The sequence below is a fragment of the Nipponia nippon genome, unplaced genomic scaffold (genome assembly GCF_047370975.1).
Source record: "Nipponia nippon isolate SJK-2023a ecotype South Korea unplaced genomic scaffold, ASM4737097v1 scaffold_3, whole genome shotgun sequence".
NCBI classification, from domain to species: domain Eukaryota; kingdom Metazoa; phylum Chordata; class Aves; order Pelecaniformes; family Threskiornithidae; genus Nipponia; species Nipponia nippon.
The window spans coordinates 121341849-121360780 of NW_028262347.1; the positions used below are offsets into that span (position 1 = coordinate 121341849).

An 18932-nucleotide genomic window follows, 5' to 3' on the forward strand; every position below is an offset into this window, starting at 1 on the left:
AAGGTTTTCAGTACTATTGTGTTTGACCTTTAATTAAAAAACACTTCTAGGCAACATCCAATTTTTGCTGCTCCCTTGAGTGCGTTTCCACTCTACAGGATTTGATAATTTGAACCTTGTTTCATCCTTTCTGAAATTCTTCAAGGCATGAAAAGAACAGCATGTGGATTACATTTAGATACTTTTTGTTCTTGGTGCCAATTTACCATTGCTTGGCCCAGAAGAAATTGTTTAAAGGGTGATAAGGAAAAAAGCCATAAAGCTTCCAGTCGCCTGACTAGAATTCAAGATGGAATAGCAGCATCTTCAGGGCTACCCAGGGGCCTCCAGAATAAATTACTGTTGGTGGACCTCAGTGCAACCATCACAACAGCTCCTGCCTTGCCAGCACCAAGCCAGGATTATAGATATCCCTTAAGTTAGGGCTACCTCTCAAAATCATGACGAGGACAAGGCAAGAAGTACCAACAATGTATATTCCACCGCTGCCGGTAGGAACTGATGATGATCAGCCCTTAGCTTTGTAAAAGGAAGTGCCAGGTCAAGGTCCTGGAGAAAAAGCCTTGGAGGTGGCCCTCCAGAACCAAGCTGAGGCACCTCCTTAGGGCAACAAAGGGAAAAACCGAGTTGCCAACAAAGCCATTTTGTGGAGAGAGAGGACTATTTTGCAGCAGAACCAATCCTGCACCTTCCACAAGCACTAATCCCTTCAACAAAAGCTGGAAGTAATAAAAAGCTATTCAGGATGCAGTCTGGAACAAATCTACCACAGCGTTTTTTCAGACAGTTAAAATATCTGTCAAGATAGAAGGACACCAAACGCGGAGCGAAATCTGCTCTGCATGCCTTTTACTTAAAAATACACACAGGGCAAATGGTCAAACGCAGGGGTGTACACACAAGTGCCCTCCTCTCCCAAGAGCGAGTTGCTCGTCGCAGCTACCAAGCCACTTAAAGGCCCCGTTGACTTCAAGAGCTGTTGTATGTTCTGGGCAGCCTTGAAAATGAGGCTAGATTTCCTCCACAGTCTCTCTGCCTGCACTGGAAAACCTTGGCCTCTGAAAATATATTTGTGACAGAGGCAAGGAAAATAAAAAAAGCTTAAAAGAATACTTACCATCGTAAATAAAAGAGCTCTAAAAGGTTTGCTTTACTTTTAAACATGCAGGAATGAGAATGCCAAGGTTCGGTTTCCTGTGGAAGGCACTACGGCCGTTTCCTGCCTCATCACGTCGTAATTAACATGCCAGGACAGCTGGACTTTATCAGAATTGTTTCATCAAAAAGCAACAACCTTTGAAGACTACGGCCTTTTGTTTCTATCAGTAAAGGCATAACCAGGCCAATTTCCATTGCTTATCCTTAATGATCACAGCTGTAATTTGTATGTAAATTATCAGTTAAATTGTTTTAGATCTGCAAAGCTCCAACCATGATTCAGGAAACCTTAAAGACTTCTTTTTCTTAAAGAGCAGCAACCAGGGATGCTTGTGAGGTCCTGGACTTCCCTCGGCTCTGCCTAACGTAGGCAGGAGAAGGTGGCAAAGGGGATTTGACCATTATACACCCCTGCCTGCCACACGGCATGCTCAGGGAGGACTTAGGCTACTCCTCAACTCCTCATTCATTTTTCAATCTGTCTTGCAACAGTTTCTTAAATTAGATGCGGCCTTTTGGATACAATATAAAATCTAGAAGGGGAATGGCAAGCGATACTGATGGGAACGCTTAGAAGACACTACATATACAAGCTTCAGTGGTTTGCAAAAGCACCACACCAAGTCCCACCCCTAACTTTCACACAGCTCTGATCTTGCCAAATCACAACCCTCTTTCAGCAACGTTGTATTAATCCAACTGAGTGACTATGATGCAACTTTTCATTGAAAACAGAGCGCTTGCAGCGATGCAGTGCCACGATCGTTCTTCTGGTTCCAGCTCTTCCCATCGAGCGCTCGGGCACCGGGAGGAAGGCTGCGCTGCTCCCGGCGCCCGAACGCAGCTTGCGAGAAGCCCCAACAGTTTGTGGGCACCTCGTAAAGACCAGTCTCATGAGGACTTGTTTGTGCAACACTCTTCTCGGGAGCAATCTGTCTTCTTGCAGTTTCCTCCCTTCTACACTGCAAGAGTTTGTGCTCTCCCCGCCATCCGCGATGTTTAAACGTTCACGCTCTAGAGGCATCTTTCATTTAGAGGAGGGAAAGTGTGACTGACCCCTGCTAAAGTACACACCCCATCCCTGGCAGACGGAAATTGTCAATGGCCTTTCACCAGCTCCTGAATCAAGATTGATTAACAGTAGCTTAAAATGATAGCTCATGTTACAAGGACATCACTAGCGTTACAGAGGACACCACTGGGTAGTTCTCCCTGTTGCACGAAAGGGCAGGAATCGTTACCACGTTGTTACGGAGCACCGTTGCCTTGAGATCAGGTCCTTTTCTTTTTTCTCGCTATATGCACTTCCAAAACCCATTTGTGCTCACAGTGAATCTCCAAAGCCATCAGCACGGATTAGAAGCACAATTGCCTTCGCTAACACACTGAAAATATTGCAAGCCCTTTTCTGACCAACACCAATAAACTCTAAAGCGATAACAGACAACGGGATGTTTCCTAAAAGGAACTTCTACCCACGAGTCCTTTTCAGGGGAACGCTAACGTTGCGTGGGTTTGTGGGTTTTGCCTAGACAACTTCTTTTAAAAGCAGTGTCCCTTTTCCAAACTTGCCAATTATCTTTGCCACCACATTCCTTTGTCAGAGCAGCCTCCAGCTGCTTAATCTCAGCCACTTCAAGCTGCACCTGTGAATCAGAGCGGGTTAATCACACTAACAGATGGCAGGGGCCAAACAGGCAGCTAAGAACTTATATCATTTTAAATAGCATCTAATGTTTCACAGCTTCAGACCAGGGGCAGCCGTATACAACAGTAACTAACTAGGAGAGCTGAAATCAGGCTCATGCGTTATCATCTGAACAAGTGTTTCAAGCGTACAGTTTAGCTGCCAATTACTAATCAGGCTGAGGAGCAAATACACTACCTGGCTACTGCGTTCTGTAACTAGCTGACATCTCCCGTGAAGGATTTCTGTGTTCTGTGTGTTATTGACTTTACAAAGCACATGCGATAGCAAACTACCAGTCACCACGGGGATTTTCCAACAGTGCATAGGGGCATAAGGAACCAATATGAATTTTACATATTTTTTTTCTTAGTGACTGCTCTATTTAGAGCTTATTAATAGCTTTCCAAATTCTCTAAAGGGACTGAAGTTTAACATTCAGATAGGTTTAAGACTCTTTTAGCCCGTTTTCATCATGCATAAGTAACACAAAATGTGGTTTTAGTGCTGGATTGCTTTCTTTGCGACAAACCTTGAGGTCCTTTGCAGACAAAAGAACCTCATTGTCTCCAAATTCATTCTCCCCGGCGAGATTTCTGCCGAAATTAAGGATTGCAGGATTTACCTCACGACGACTTAATTTTATTTTTAAAGTTTCCATACCACCTTTTAACAAAGTGAGCTGGATCTTTGTTTCTTCTGTTAAATTTCAGCTCAGGTTCAGGAAAAGTTAGTTCATCTGTGAGAGTCTAAACCAGACAAAGACTGAACTTCAATTCAGGAAGAAAGGAAACTGCAGAAAAGCTAGCAAGAAGGGAGAAAGAAAGTACAGACCAGTAAAGCGTGTTTAGAAGAATATTAGTTTATTTTTCTTTTTCTTTTCCAAGTTACGAACTATGTGAAACAGAAAACAGAGAAGGACAAAGACACCACTATTTGACAGCCCATGCAGTTAACAATCAAGAAGCTCTGAAGGCAGGAGTGCAAAAGATGGGACAGTATTTTCCACGTGGATCTTGCTAGTGACTTCTGGCAGTTCGCTGCTACTTACTCATCTGGTTGCTGTCATTCACAAAGTCCTCGGACCCATCATTGTCGTCTTCATCATCCCCAGAGGAAAGAGCATCTGCACATTAAAAATAATCAAGTCTTTAAACCAGCCTATTTTTACAGACAAATAAACCAAAACGCTACATCTTAGATTATCTACCAAGGAGAACAGATGTTATGTTAGTTGTGCAGAAGCTATAGAAGAAGAAAATCCAGCCACAAAACGTGCGTTACTCTTATAAAATTCTAACAAAACCAACTAATAATCCTGAAATGCTTCGAAGTTTCCAAAGGGAGCTTGCTAACTCCAAAAATCTCTTTCCACTTACAATTTTTATTTTTCTTAAAGACATTCAGTTGAACAGAACAAAGTGTCTCCAGAATGATTTATCTCTAAACTTAAAGGATGCAGGACACCCCTTTTCCTCTTCTGATGCAGGGGGGAAAAAAAATGTGTATTCATTTCAGTGACTTTATCACCATCACAGCAACTCTGTATAATTTAATCCTGTCATAGTGGCATAAAACAGAGGGCTGTTCAGCAGCTGTTAATCACCATGGATCCCATGAAGGAAAAGGAGTATATACAAACTGAGTCCATTTCAGGGTCAGGACAAGGGGGAAAAATATCTGAAATAACTACAGAACTCGGCTCAACTCGCTGTGCCCGAGCGGGCTGTTTCACGTTATATCATAATGTGTCTTTATATCACATTTTACAGCTTCTACATGCAAAACCTGTGTTTAACTCACTCACCTGTAACATTTACAATGAAGTACAGAGTATCACTGTCTAGGGTCCTAACAGCAGTGCAAGCATAGAGGCCCGAATCTCTGGGTGTAGCATCCTTAATTTGTAAGTACTCCCCAATAATCACTGTCCTATTGTCGGGCCCCAAAGGGACCCCATCCTTAGTCCAACTGATCATGACGGCGTCTTTCAATTGACAGCGCAACTCAAGCGGTTCTCCTGGGAGTGCTGAATATACATCTGGCTGAGAGATTTGGTATTTGGTTGGCGGCTCTGCGAAGGTGGAAGGAAAGGAGGAAAAAAAGAAGAAAGAGAAGGGAAAGGAGAGAATTTCCAACAAAAGTCAGTGAAGGCCCTTTTCATCCACAGAAATCAAGTTATGTTAAATAAAAAAGTTTCATCCAGATTAGCCCAGCAATCTGTCTTGTAAAACTGAACCACATGCAGGTATGGGATACGCTTTATTTTCAAGAAGTTAAACACAAAGAAAGCTCATTCCCTTTCGATCGGTCTCTCAGCACGTGCTTCATCCCGAGTGCCACGCAAAGGCACAACCCTTCTCGCTGGGCACAGCGAGCCGACTCTAGGGAAGTGAGTGCTCCTGAACCTGGGGGCTTCAAGGAATTTGGTAGAGGCAGAAGGAGTTCAAAAAGCAACTTCAGTTTTATATCTTAGCATTTGCGTCTATGATTCAAATCAATATTTATCTTTCCCCATCTGATTTTAGAAGTTGCCTTTTTTTTTTTTTTAAACCTAAAAAGAGCCGCTTTGGAAGAAAAGGATGGCCAAAAGATCCCTCACTAACTAAGCTAATAAACTTGCGTTCCTATACACAGCATATACGATATCCTTTATTTTTCTCCCTGCACCCTTCCCAAAGTCCCTACATGTGCCTCCTACACTCCCAACTCTGCTCCCAGTGACAGTAAATTTTTCTTTTAAGTTTTTGGTTTGTTTTTTTTTTTTTGCTTCATTTATTTCACGGCCTCTCCTGAGCAGAATACAGCAGAAACCCGGGAACACAAGCAAAGCTTTCAAAGTCACAGCGTACACGGAAGTTCGAAACAAAATGGCTCACCCATCAGTTCCCTTTTGTAACCAAATAACGAGAATGTCAAACCACAGTCTTTTTCCAAAAAAAGATCCTTGGAAAACTACACCTGCCTATAGTTACTAGAGCTTCATCACCCCCTTCCAAGGCCGGCTCTCAGCAGGGGGAAGGGAACCACAGCCCCGGGCACCCAGGACAGTCTCCACAGGGGCAGCGGGATGGCTGGGCACAGGGTGGAGGGACCCCCACGCCACACCACGCTGTGCCCAGTATAGGGACTGCTTTTGTAACCACTTTCTCCCCACAACCACAGTGTCCCTCTCCCACGAGCCTCCCGGCCTCACCAAGGCCGGCATGAAAAGTAAATAAGGGAAAGCAGCATGAAGGCATCCTCTGTTTGCTCAGGAGGAGGGTCACATCTCACGGACAACTGCTCCGCGGCACACATCCTTCCCCGCGCAGGCACCAACTGTGCACCACTGTGTGCATATATAAATAAAACACACACCTCTGTTTGTTTGTTTGGGAGTCTGAGGAAATATCAAAATAGGTGACTCCTCGGTGTCCACCCTTGCTTCCAAGAATACCAAAACCCTGAAACCCATGTTCCTCGTCCTTGGGGCACGGCGTTGTCATTTCTTGTATCACTCCTTCAACAGAGAAGTCAAACAAGCATCACATCTGAGCTAGCCTGGGGACGGGAGTCTGGAAATGCTGAAGCTCTGTCAGTAGTTTAGTTCTAGGTAGTCCTGCGAGAAGCAGAGCGCTGGACTCGATGATCCTATGGGTCCCTTCCAACTCGAGATACTCTATGATTCTACGAGTACCAAAGTGGCCACCACAGTGGGACACACATGCATTTAAATATTGGGTTATACTGATGCACTTGAAAACAGCGTGTTCGATTTCTCCTCCCAGTCATCCTGGAATCCTGTAATTTCAGGGAGTTCAGTGGAAGTTTGCCCAAAGCAAAGGGAGAACAGATCCAGGGATGTGCCCTTGCAAAGCAAGCAAAGCTTCTCCTGGCTTTTTCCCCTAGGGCAAACATGGCTTTTTCAAACAACAGATCTGACACATGCATCACACCAAGACGGTGGCCAGAGGAAGTACATGAAACCATCTAAACAAGACCAATTATGGAGACTGTAGAAATTCTTGGATTTAGATTTTATAACAAGGTCTCTAAACTTTCTAACGTGCAAAGTTCCGTCTCAAAGTCTAGGACAAGCCACAATACAGCTTTATACTCCTTATAAACTAATTCAATCTTGCTGATATGGTCAAGAATCCACAGATATGCAGTGCAGGTGTTTCACCAAGCACCACACTACGCTGTTAGAAATCTAATTTCCAGAAGGAGCATGGGCTCCTTTCTACATATACTTCATATCAGTAATGAGTATATTAGAGTATGCTTGAGATTTTTTTTTTTAATTCGGATTCCACTGTCAAATTAAAAAAAAAAAACAAAACAAAACTCGCTGAAGCCAGCTAGCTAATTTACTTTGAAGCTTTTAAGAGTTTTTTGTAACGCTTTACCTGCAAAGAAAATTTCTTTTACAGAGTTTACGCTGTGCCAACAATGTACAGGAGTCTTTAAAAATGTCTTTGTTTAAACTTTCTAAAAGCCACCATGGGTGAAGATAACTCAATCCTCCTTTAAGTGCATTAGCGGCTTTCCCTGAGGAGCCCCAGGAAACTCGCAGGATGGTCACGCAGGTTGCGGCGTCCTCCTGGGCGGATCGGTCATTCCCATACAATTACAAGGAATATAATTTTCTACCTCCTAATCTTGATTTCATCTCTTTTTAAACTACTATCTCCAAATGTACAGCGAGTCTTTCAACACAAATCCAAATCCAAACTCAAGAGCAGCAATTTACTTCAAAATTACAAAAAAAAAATACAAGGAAAATTACTAGTACACTAAAGAAAAACAAGTTTCAAATAGGTATTAGCATTTGGTAAATATTATCCTCCTCCATTTCTTTCTCTCTAGAGTACCAGGGAAGATACAGCACAAAGTGTTGTCATGAAATAATGAAGTCATGTTTGGAAATAGTGAGTTATTTCAGGTAAGCCTTTGTGTTGCCAAACTAGAATGTAGCAGCACTTAAGACTGTCGCTTTTTATAATGTTTGCCTATAAACTTTTTCCAGTGTGGGTTTGAAATGGTGCCCAAAAGCAAACAGAGAACAGGTGGGATTCTGAGGCATGAGTCCGCCCAACAGCTTCACTGAGAAAATCAACCAGTTTAAACTGTTAAAAAAATTCCCGGCAGCACATAAACAACCTACACTGCAAAGTTAACTCGCTCTCCAGGACACTGCACAAGGATTTTTTTTACACCACTCTGAAATTTAGGGACAAATTTTGAACTCATGTGCATGCTGTATCATCAAATCGATGGTTCCCCTGAGGCTGACATCAGGATTACTTCCCCGCTTCCATGTCTTTTGAGCATACCGGAGAAATAAGGCTGCAAGTTTGCTCAGCCCTTGCTTGTACCCATCCTCCCGTGTTTTCAGCAGCATCCTCCCGAATTTTCCCTTAGTGAAAATAGCTAGATGGGAGAAGGAGGAGATAGCTTTGCAGAGCCTGCACCACCAAGCAAGGCTTGATGATCTGGTATCACCTTCATGTTCCTCCAGCCCTTCAAACTGCATCCTTCAGCCATCGCCATAAGCCTGTAAATCAGCCCTTTGCTGGGCGAGCTCTGCGCGGCCGAGGGAAGGCGGCACAGGACACCTTTCTAAGCGAGGTCTCCTGCAAATCCTACAATTGTGGCATTAGCTCCTACCGCAAAGGTGCGCTCACTGATGTGAGTAACACCTGTCTATCACCCCTTAAAAAACAAACAAGCAACAAAGGCACGTGTAAAATTTCCGTGGTGTTCTTAACACTGGGGGACAAGGGAGGGCATGTTGCTTCTGCTATTGTCTGCTCTCAGCTACATCCTTATTTGTAATAGTGGTGCACACAATGTATTTTAACTTTAAAGGTGGAGCAGTTGAACAATACCGCCATGGAAAACCAAGCTGCTGTTAAATAAACAGACGCGAACTTTTTCTCTGCCTGCTCATACAATCTCGCAGCATGGTTTATGCCATCCAGCCATCAAATGGAGTAAATAGTATTTGTATAAAAACCATGATCACAATAGAGGACTGGGGACATTCTGAATGTGCTATAACAGATTATTATGAGATACCTAATTCTATTCCAAATCATGCTTCTATTCAAGATTCAGTCACTGAAACAAGAGATTTATACTTCCTTAGGTTTTAAATTATTATTTGCCTCCATTTATTAAAATGTTAACAAAGAGCTGCTTATCTTAAGGCTCAAGGCATTTAGTTACTTAGTTACAGAGCCAAATAATTAAACAATCAGCTAATAGCTAACCCCAGCAAAGATTCTCACACAACTCTCCATAACACAAAAGCCTGAGATCCCATCAAGCCACTTTCCCTTCAAAAGGCTGTAGTAAATAACTAAACACTCACCATAGCGTGCCCAGAAGGGTCAATGGACCTGACCTGTCAAGAATCCAAGAGGTTCATTGCAAAATTGAATGTCCCCCACAGGGAACGCCAGGCTGCCAACCACTACCACTCCTCCTGCTTCTCCTGCCCCTCTCTCCTGTTTTTACTGGCATTGAGGAAGATCTGAGCAAGACCACGCTGGATGAGCAACATGGAACGGGGCTGCCGACCTACACTTGAAGCAGAATAGCCATGGGCCCCAGGACTTTGTGAGTCAAACCCAAGCCTTTACGGTCTCTGCAGGAGGCAGTGTCTGCAGGATCAGGAAGCCCAGGTATCATCAGTCAGGTTTGCAACCTTCCCTCCCACCTCCCAGGTACAAGCCGATGGGCTTCTCCTTCAATTTAAGTTGGCAGGCTAATATTAAGAGTAGCTCCATGTCCCCTTCCGATGATGGATGATAAGCTCAGCCTACAAAAGAAATGGCCACCAGTTTAAAAATGCAAAGAGTCATTCCTGGCCACGGTGACTATCTCCCATTAGCTAACAGCAAGCCAAAGCCGCAAAGGCAAAGCACGTCTCCTTATACAAAGGGGGACAAAATAGTGTTTGCAATTCATCCATCTGCTTCTCCAAAGTCACTGGATTCCTGCTGTCTTATTTGTACTGCGTTTCCGTCAGCTAGCTGCCAGCTATGCCCAGCTCTGCCTCCGCCAGGCATAATCAGGAAGTCTCTCTGTTCTGATAAAATACTTTCCTTTCCAAGTTACTAAAGTTCCTTCTATAATTTTAAAACACAAAAAAATTAAAAAAAAAAAAAAATCCTTTGTCACTGTGAACAACACCCCAAAGAGCAAGAATCACTTCCCCCTCAATGTATAAAAAACATTAATTGTTCTTATCTGATGAAAAAGATCTAGGTCTTGTAGGAAAACTTCATCAAACAGCACCAAAGAGCAGGAGATATATGCGATAGTTATAAAAAATGTGGCAGATTCTAAGTCTTCACTTGTTCCTTTAAAACAAGCTCCTGGGCCGCTCTATTTGAAAGCACAGCGACTTCCACAAAATGTTAAGCACCAGACTCTCCAAAATAAATTAAGGTATTTTTTCTTGGCATCATCTTTAACCCTATTATCCTTACCCTATAAGGACCTAATCATCTGATGGGTACAAGAGATGAAACCAGACCAAAGAAAAGTATCTGAGGAACAGGAAGAATCCTTTTGCCCTGGAAGTAAACATTTTCAAAACGAAACGTTGCCACCTAAATACATGCCTGGTACCCTAGCAAGCGTGGAGCTTCCAGCCACACTGACCTGCTGGAGTGTGGACCTCCAGCATCATGTCAGCTCCTATTGAATGTTACATATACTAAGAGCATAAAAAAAAAAGTGAATCTCCTCCAATTGAACTACTTGCCAATGTCATCACAGGTAAGGGAAAATATTACACTGCACTAACTTGTTTTCCTAAGCTTTGAAGACTTAGAAAAATAAATAATTCTGGTGAGCAGCAAAGAGTTTCACCACTTGCAGGACCCCCTGGCCAAGAGAAAGTCCTGCATGTGCACCTAAAAGTTATCCCCACGTGATTCCATCTATCTGCCTTGTGTAACGCTCTTTGGCAGATGAGCAATCGTGGAACCGCAACTCCTCGAGGTAACAACCCCCAAGCAGCATTTAGCCCTGGCTACGGACACAAGGGCCTCATCGCACCCAGCGGAACAGAGCAGCGGGGGCAAACCTCATGAGGTCCCCTGCTATGTTGATGTGTTGGCTGACATGGAGTGAGGTGCATGAACTATTCCAGCACGGTTCTGATGGCTGCAAAGCAGCTAGGTTGACCTGTCTCACCCCATGGTTAAAGGAAGAAGGCTCCTCTCCAAAGGAAAAAAAAAAAATTGTGCTTGCCTAGGCTTCATGAAGAGATTAAAAATTCCTACAACTTGTAGCCTGCTTGCTCCTACCTGTCTTTATAGTTGTGATCGTTGAGTTATGGCTGTACAACCACACAACATGCATCAAAAATGCCAAGTATCACATGCTCATGGGCTTGGCTGTGTGCTTTATGCTTTTGGAAGCCAAGCCAGGGAAGACTCAGAGCATGCCAAGTTCAAAGTAAACAGCAGAGAGACCAGCGAGGCCACCTCCTGCTGCTGGGAACTGCCCTGCAATTTCTTCCTGTTTGTCCCCATTCTTCACGGTCTGCTCCTTACAGGATGAAGACTTCTTTATACAACAGTCACCGTAGGATTTGTCTCCAGATACGGGACAGACCAAGAAACAGCAAAGCATCAGTATGTCTTCTGCACAAAGACTTGGTAAGCAGGGAGGGAGAAAACACCCCCAACCTTAAGCAGTCATACCAAAACCCCTAAAATTATTGTGCTGCCTTTTATAATTTCATCAGTATGATGAGAAGCTATAGGCCATCCTCAGGATTTGAACCTTTGGTGCCAGGCATCAAATCTTGACCATTTCTGTTCAAGCCATAAGCTCCATCAGCTGCCTGAAGTAATAGAGTAAGTGTACTGGGGAGTACAATATAAGCCGAACACACATGTAACACAATCTCAAAAATAATTAACTACTCTTCAAACTCATTACAGAAGAGTCTTCTCATGTAACCTATTATACAATACAAAGGGGAAATGTATCACCTTTTGCCAGAACCCCAAATGAAAAGCTGAAAAAAAAATTAACCTCTCTCTAAAAAGCAGAATCCAAGACTAGGATCATTTTCTCATTGTTTCTACTTTCAGCAACAGCAGAACATCAAATCTTCCTGACTGTATTCTGCACATAACCAAGTGGCAGAGCAATTTAACCAACTCCCATTGTCCAACTTAGCCTTAAAGTCTGCTTAGGAAAGGCTCCATATAAGATATACAGTCTTGGGAAAAGGTATGAGCACGTATATTTAATTGCTAAGAGTTTTTCTTGGTTTTAATATTTTCTTGCATCTATTCCAATCTGTAGCTTTTTTCAGGTTCTTTATTTGCATTTCAAGAGCAACATAAAAACATAACAGAACATAGCATAAATCCAAACATAAAAACACAACCGTTTCCTTCCAGGTTTGCCGAAAGCCATGCTCAGGACTATTACTACTCAATATGCAAAAAAAAAAAATTACAACTCTGAGGTTAAAAATTGCACAATTTCATGTTGGAGTGTTAGTTCTGGATGCAGAGAACGTCTATTCAGATTCCCTATAAGCAAGTCAGCAGTTGTTTCTTTTGTACACGCTCCCATTTTTACTTGACTATACAAATCCTCTTAATTTTAGCAGCTCGTCTGGAAGTCTCATCTTGCCTGTTCCCCTGAAATTCATCTTCCCCCGCTTCCTAAAGTGGGATTTGAAAAAAGTCACTGGAAACAATATCCCCAAAGCATCCCCTCAGCACTTTTGAAAGTCCTATCCACAACGCATATAAACCATAGGATATTCTCCAAGTACTTCAAAGCTTCAAGGCATACCAGGCTCCCTGTTAACCAAGAGCAACATTTAGTCAAAAGACATCAGAGCTAATTTAATTCCAGCTCCACACAGAGAACAGTTGCCGGTGGTACCTGGGGACAAGGAAGGTGCAGCAGAACAAGCCCTGAAGTTAAAAGCTAGGCTGGCTATCTGCACTTCCAGGTGGCCCACAACCATTTACATGACAAGGGTTATTTTTAACTTGCCGACACCTCCTCACTCCTCACTGCAGCAGTGGCTCCTGGGCACTTTGCCATACTAATGGAAGATGGTTCAAACGCTTCTGAATTGTTAGGAGAAGAGCTATTACAGAGCAGCGGCGCGCTGCGGATTTATTACAGAGCCTCCATGTTAATCCTGCACGTCTAAAATACCTGTGCTACCCTGGTGAGTAAACAATACCAGATAAATCTGGGTACTTCAACACGGTAATATCTAAACAGGATTATTTTTCATGATTAAGCTATGTTTAATAGAACCAAGCTCAAGAACTGCTCAAAATTTAAACCGGGGTTTTAAAATGATTTTTAAGAACTGTTGGGCGGCATTCAGAATTATAAGTCATATTACTTTCCTTGAAACAAATTAAACATTGCAACACGGAGACACTGAGCAGGGCACTTCACAAACTTGCAAAGCGAGTCTCACAGAAGCGGGCTCTCCCGGGCTGCCCAGCAGCCGGCCCTGCCGGCAGCTCACCTGGGCCCCTGCGCACCCATTCAGGCCACCCTAAAGAAAGACTATCATGAACCTTACGTAGTTTTTCCTACACCACAGCTTTTTATTCCGTTTAAAAACTAAGTTTCAGCATGGCGCTCTGATCAAGTTCTGTTCCACCCAACCACAATTTAACCTCCTACAGACTCGGCCGAGTCAGTGCAGACTGCTAAGGCCTGCCCAGCCACAGCATCCAACTCCAAACCCCGCTCAGAAACAGCTACAAGCCCCCTTGGGAGAAAACCTGAGGTGATAACTACCATGTCGCAAAACTCCTTTCAATAGAAACTCATGAAAAGGTAGGAGAAAAAAAAAAATTAAAATACAGCCAAAATATGATTTTCTCCTCCTTTTTCTCCCTTCCAGCCCCCCAGCACATTGCCCTTCCCAGTAAACCCTCACAAATGCAAGCAGTTTCCTTGGTACAAAAGAATCCTCCCCTCCTCTCAGTTCTTGTGGCTTTGCTACCGTAAGACGCTTTGCGAGGCTGCTCGACATCGGTTTATGTCCCAAACTGATGAGCCAGTTCTTTGGCGGGGGAGGAAAAGCAATAATTACACGCAACTTGCAACGCCATGCGAGGAGGGGAACGAAAGTAGGTCAGATCTCACAACTCCTCAGCTTCGCCGAGGTTCACCAAATGCTTTCACTTGCAGTCATTTTAAAAATACAATTAAAATAATAATAGCAAGGCAAGTGAAGGAAGCGGGACGGTAGAATTCAGCTAGCACTTAGTTTGCCTGTCTGTCCCTCTCTTCCATACAGATAATGTCATTTGTGCGGTGACAAGCAGCAAAAGGACCTGAACCAGCAGAAAGTGAAGCCCATGAGACACATCTCTATACCAGGTGCTGACCACCCTGATACTCAGAAGTAGGTCCAGGAAAACCAAACCCCTAAAAAAAAGGGGTTCTTTTTCCAAAAAAAACCCCAGCAGCAATAATTAAGAGAGGGGAGAGGAGAACCTGGAGATGTACATAATTGGTATATAAATTATAACCTGTTTTTAAAAGTTTTAAAAAGAAATCCACGTAAATATTTACCCTTTACGGAATATCTTATTTTGCAACTGTCCTCATGGAGAGGTGCAGTCCCCAAGCAGTAAATGCCGACGCAGTTTCGCTGACGCTCTCGACTCCGACTGAAACCCGAAGGGCCAAACTTCCAGAACAGCTCGGCGCTCCCAGCGCGCATTTCATAATTATAACAGGAGCTGTTGGCTGCTGCACTCCTGCAAATCTGGTCTTTATTTAAGATTTGCCTGTATTCAAAGTTGCTCCAACTTCTCTTTCAATCAGTTTAAAAGCCAGTTTAGTCCCCAGTACTACAAGACAGCATCTTTGATTGTGGAGGCACGTTGTACCAAATCCCCCCCCCCAAAAAAAAAGCTACAGACTCACAGCGCAATGTGCTGAACCTAAATTCAAAGATCTGAATTTCAAATCGGTTCCCAAACTGCTGTAAGGATAATTTTACCCTGGCAGGCTCCATGACAAATTAAGTATTGTCCAGTTTCCCATAGCCACCACAGACACAAATCAGCATGTCCTGACCCTGCAGAAGATGCTCCCACCTGATGAGCTGAGATGGAGGAGCACAGCGTGCCCAGCCTGTGACCAAGGAAGCAAACCCTCAGTCACACTGGTGCAAAACTCCAGACTCTTCATGGTTTCAGACATGTTTTAGGTTCCTGATGTCTTTTCAGCATGAATTCTGCACTTGCTTATCTACACCAAAATAAATTTTCTCTGCTAGTCAAACCAGGTGCATTATTACAAATAGACAAGACCTAACTTGCCAAAGTGGGCGATGGTTCTTTTAAAAACTCGGGTTTATATTGCTAAGGAGTGCTGCTTCGAAGAAAGTCTCCACTTTCACTCTAAAACTTCAACCTTGAGGACTCACAAATGTTTAACACTTAAAAATCTGACCCCTCTAGTAAGGAATTTTTCTCTATTGATGACAGAAAAAGGAACGGCTAAGTATTTTTCTCACACTCCCATCTGTTCCTAAACTAAATATTCATTCTAAGAAAATACTAATCTTTGAATGTATTTGTATAAAGGCAAGTGATCACTTCTACTGAAGCTGGAAAGCTGGATATAGAAATATGCTCATTAACAGCTATGCTATGGTTATTATTAAAACACCACAACAGTCCATCGTCTCATGCATACACAACCTTGCATAACCGGAGTTGTCAGCATTTTCATTGTAAATTTTGCTTTCAAAGGTTTGTAGATTGCCTGTAAAAAAAGTTACTATAGCCTGAAATTTGTTCTCTGCCAATGAAGAACTATTTTAAGATTAAAAAACTACACATCCATTGGACCTGGTGGCTGGTTTGGGGTTTTATCTATACAAGTGGTTTTTAAAAAAAAAACAAACAAAAAAAGAAAAAAATAAAAGACCCACAACTCAGCATCTTTGAAAATCTTCTGTCTCAAAAAAAAACCCCAAATTCCTAAAAGTTAACTTTTTTTTTCCTTCTTCCAAAAGCTGCAATTGTAAAATATGGCAGATAAGCCCGAAATGTGCAATTATTTGTGCTACTTTGCAAAATAGTTGCCACGCTGACACATTACCAACTCCCAGTGTCTCATCATCACAGACTGTAAATAACAACCCTACCCATGCCCAATTAGTCTGCAGCTCAAGACCATGCCTCTGCTAAAGGACTGCGGGTTTTAAACACAGAATGGACACATTAAGACTGATTTAATCTGGCTGCTTGTACAATTCCCCAGAATCTCAGCTAGCAATTCCTGTACTGGGCCAAATAACTTACTGAACCAGATCTCTGAAAGGGCATCCAGCCCTCACCCAAAGCTGTGGGGATGTCACATTCCACCATAATGGGCTGTGATAATTGCCCGCCCTTAAAAAAAAAAAAAAAAACCAAACCAAAAAAAACCCAACCCTCCAATTTAACTAATCAGTTTCAATTGTTAATCATAACTTGCAGCTATCAAAGCCACTGCTCTTGTGGAAAAAAAGGTAACAAGGAGACCCTGGGTGAACTTTTTGCTTTTGTGTTTCCTACCAAATTGGAAGGAGCATCGTGGTGCTTTCTCCATCGCCTCTACCCCGGGAAGATGACCACTGTGCGGGGTCCCACCAGCCCTGCAACCTCGCAGCAGGGTGGCACCGGCATGGAGAGGAGCCATGGGGGCACCCCAGGATGGGGAGCAGGCTGCTCCCGGTGGGACAGGGGACATCCCACCGCCGCCGCATCCCTCCTCCACATGCTGCAGCCCTGCCCGCTCCCTGGCAGCCTGAGAAGCACCTCGCAAGACCCCACATCCCGATCCAGGTAGGTCGCGGTAGCTAACGAAGGATCTCCAAGTAGACTGTGTTAACCACTGTGACCACAGGTGACATTAACCTTGTGACCACAGGTGACGTTAACCTTGTGACCACAGGTGACGTTAACCTTGTGACCACAGGTGACGTTAACCTTTAAGCATTGCCAACATTTTTACAAAAACGAAGATATGTTGCGTATATGATGCAATGCTTTTACAAAAAGGAAGGTATTGCTCTGGGTACCGCACTGAATGTGTTTATATGTTGTTTAGTGCCAACAAATAGCTGTGACTGAGTTAAAACCCAAATGACAACTGGTTACTCACTTCAGAGCCCACCATAAGCACACATCACCCATTACAGAAGGTCTCTCTCTTTCAGTGCTGCTCCTACAAACCTCCTGAATGCACACTGAAGGCCTTTTTGAACTACCGTGTTTTCCACAGGACACAGAATTAGGCTGTCCCTTGTGGAACGCTTAAATTAGTCCTTTGAAATTTGACCTAAATTAAAAGAAGTGAAACACATTGTTACCGGCCCAGGCGAGAGCTCTGAGTGGGTGCTCCAAGGATAGCGTCAAGGCATTGCATGTGGGGAAGGGACTAAATTAGCTACCCAGCAGAACGATAACACACAGCTTGGGCAAGGGAAGGTCAAGGGAGAGCTTGCTATTTATCAAATATATGTCTAAACTAATTATTCAGTTCACAAAGCAACCCTTCAACCTATGTGTGCGGTCAGAGCCCTTTTGAAACGTTGGCTATCATCAAAGGCCTTCATAGTCTGGGTACACAGAAAGAGAATGGCTCCTTTGTACACGCTGGGGTGGACTTACTTCTAAATGTTTAAATGCAGAAAGTCTTTATACTCCCTAGGATAAAACACATATGTAGATACTTGATGCAAGACACAATTCGATAGTTGACAGTCCCCAAACTAACTCCTACAGGTCCTGTTTCTGCTCACACTGCTTAACAGCCTCAGATTTTACCATCACTGCTTAAGGAAGAAAGCACCACAACCAATAACAACCACATTCAGGATCCAGCCCTTAGTTGAGGACCCACAAAATCAATATTGACATTATGATTTACCATGGCTCAAGGTACCATCTTCAGTGTAAATATGTTCATATGTACCAGAGTAATATCTAATGGTCACAGATGAGATTCAGAACTCAACAAGTGCAGCGTTTTATAAAAGCATCTGACAGAAACGTGCTACCAAAGAGATCAGACTGACCGCGGATAACCAAAAGTACCTTGATGCATGGCAATGTCTTGCACGTATCCTGCATGTATCCATGTAGTTCATTACCCCATTAGATAAATACTGCTTGTACTAAATACATACTTAACCAGATACTCTGAGGAAAGCGGTTGCAAATGTTCCTAAAGTTATGTTTAGCTAAGAGACAAGAGTATATTCTCTATTACAATCAAAGGAACAAAAAGCCACAATCTCAATTCCTGTTAACGTTGCATACAGCTCTTTGAATATTCTGAGTCACTAAGACAATAAATAGTTACAATAAAAGCACCTAACATAAAAAAAAAAAAAAAGACAAAATTTAGGGCATGTCCATAAAGGAAGACTAAGGAACAGATCAACACGTGTCACCAAAGGTCATGGCCCTGTCGACCTTCTCAGCTGGTATGAAATGTCATAGCTCTAATGGCTGCACAGTCAGCAGCTCTACCGAAAATTTACATTATTAAAGCACCTGATGCCCCAAATTAGCTGTGGCCAAAATGTTTGGCATTTACTAAATCAAAAAAGAAGTCTGCTTTGTCTTTGAAGAGATTTTTTTGAAGGGTTTTTTGTTTTGTTTTCAGCTTGGAGAGCTTGTGGGTGGCAGTGATGGAACCCAGAGAAGGTGATTGTTTAAAAACTTGGTATTTTTTTTAAAGGGGTTTAATGAAGTACATAAAGGAGGTTTTATTTCCCAAATCTCAGATATAAATCCCACACAATTCCCTGTATTCTGCAGCATAAAAGCTCTTATTATATATCATTAACTTAGAAGTGGTTCGTTCCCCCCCACCCCATTTCTGGTAATGATTTGGGTTCTCACGTCTAAAATTGTTTCATGTCAGTAACATTCCTGCCCAGGAAAGAAGTTTTAAAACCTTTCTAACAATATACTCTGATAAAACCCAGATTCCACCCCCTGGATACTCACTGTGGAAGAAACGTATTTTTAAACTGTACGTTTTAAAATAATAGAAGCTATTATTTCCCTGA

General features: G+C 42.9%; 1 protein-coding gene across 6 annotated transcripts in view; it reads right to left on the minus strand.

Moving 5' to 3' along the window:
- FGFR2 (fibroblast growth factor receptor 2) overlaps nt 1-18932 on the minus strand; it is an 87588-nt gene that overhangs the window by 62451 nt on the left and 6205 nt on the right. For 2 of the 6 annotated variants that reach the window (XM_087763746.1, XM_087763745.1), the window contains exons 3-4: nt 4653-4919; nt 3897-3971 (exon numbers count right to left, since the gene is read on the minus strand). The exons of 2 other annotated variants lie outside the window; for them this stretch is intronic. In XM_087763746.1, coding sequence (XP_087619872.1) covers nt 3897-3971; nt 4653-4919 — 342 coding nt within the window. The remainder of the gene's footprint in view (nt 1-3896; nt 3972-4652; nt 4920-18932) is intronic. 2 more of the 6 variants (XM_087763748.1, XM_087763747.1) reach the window with 1 other exon arrangement.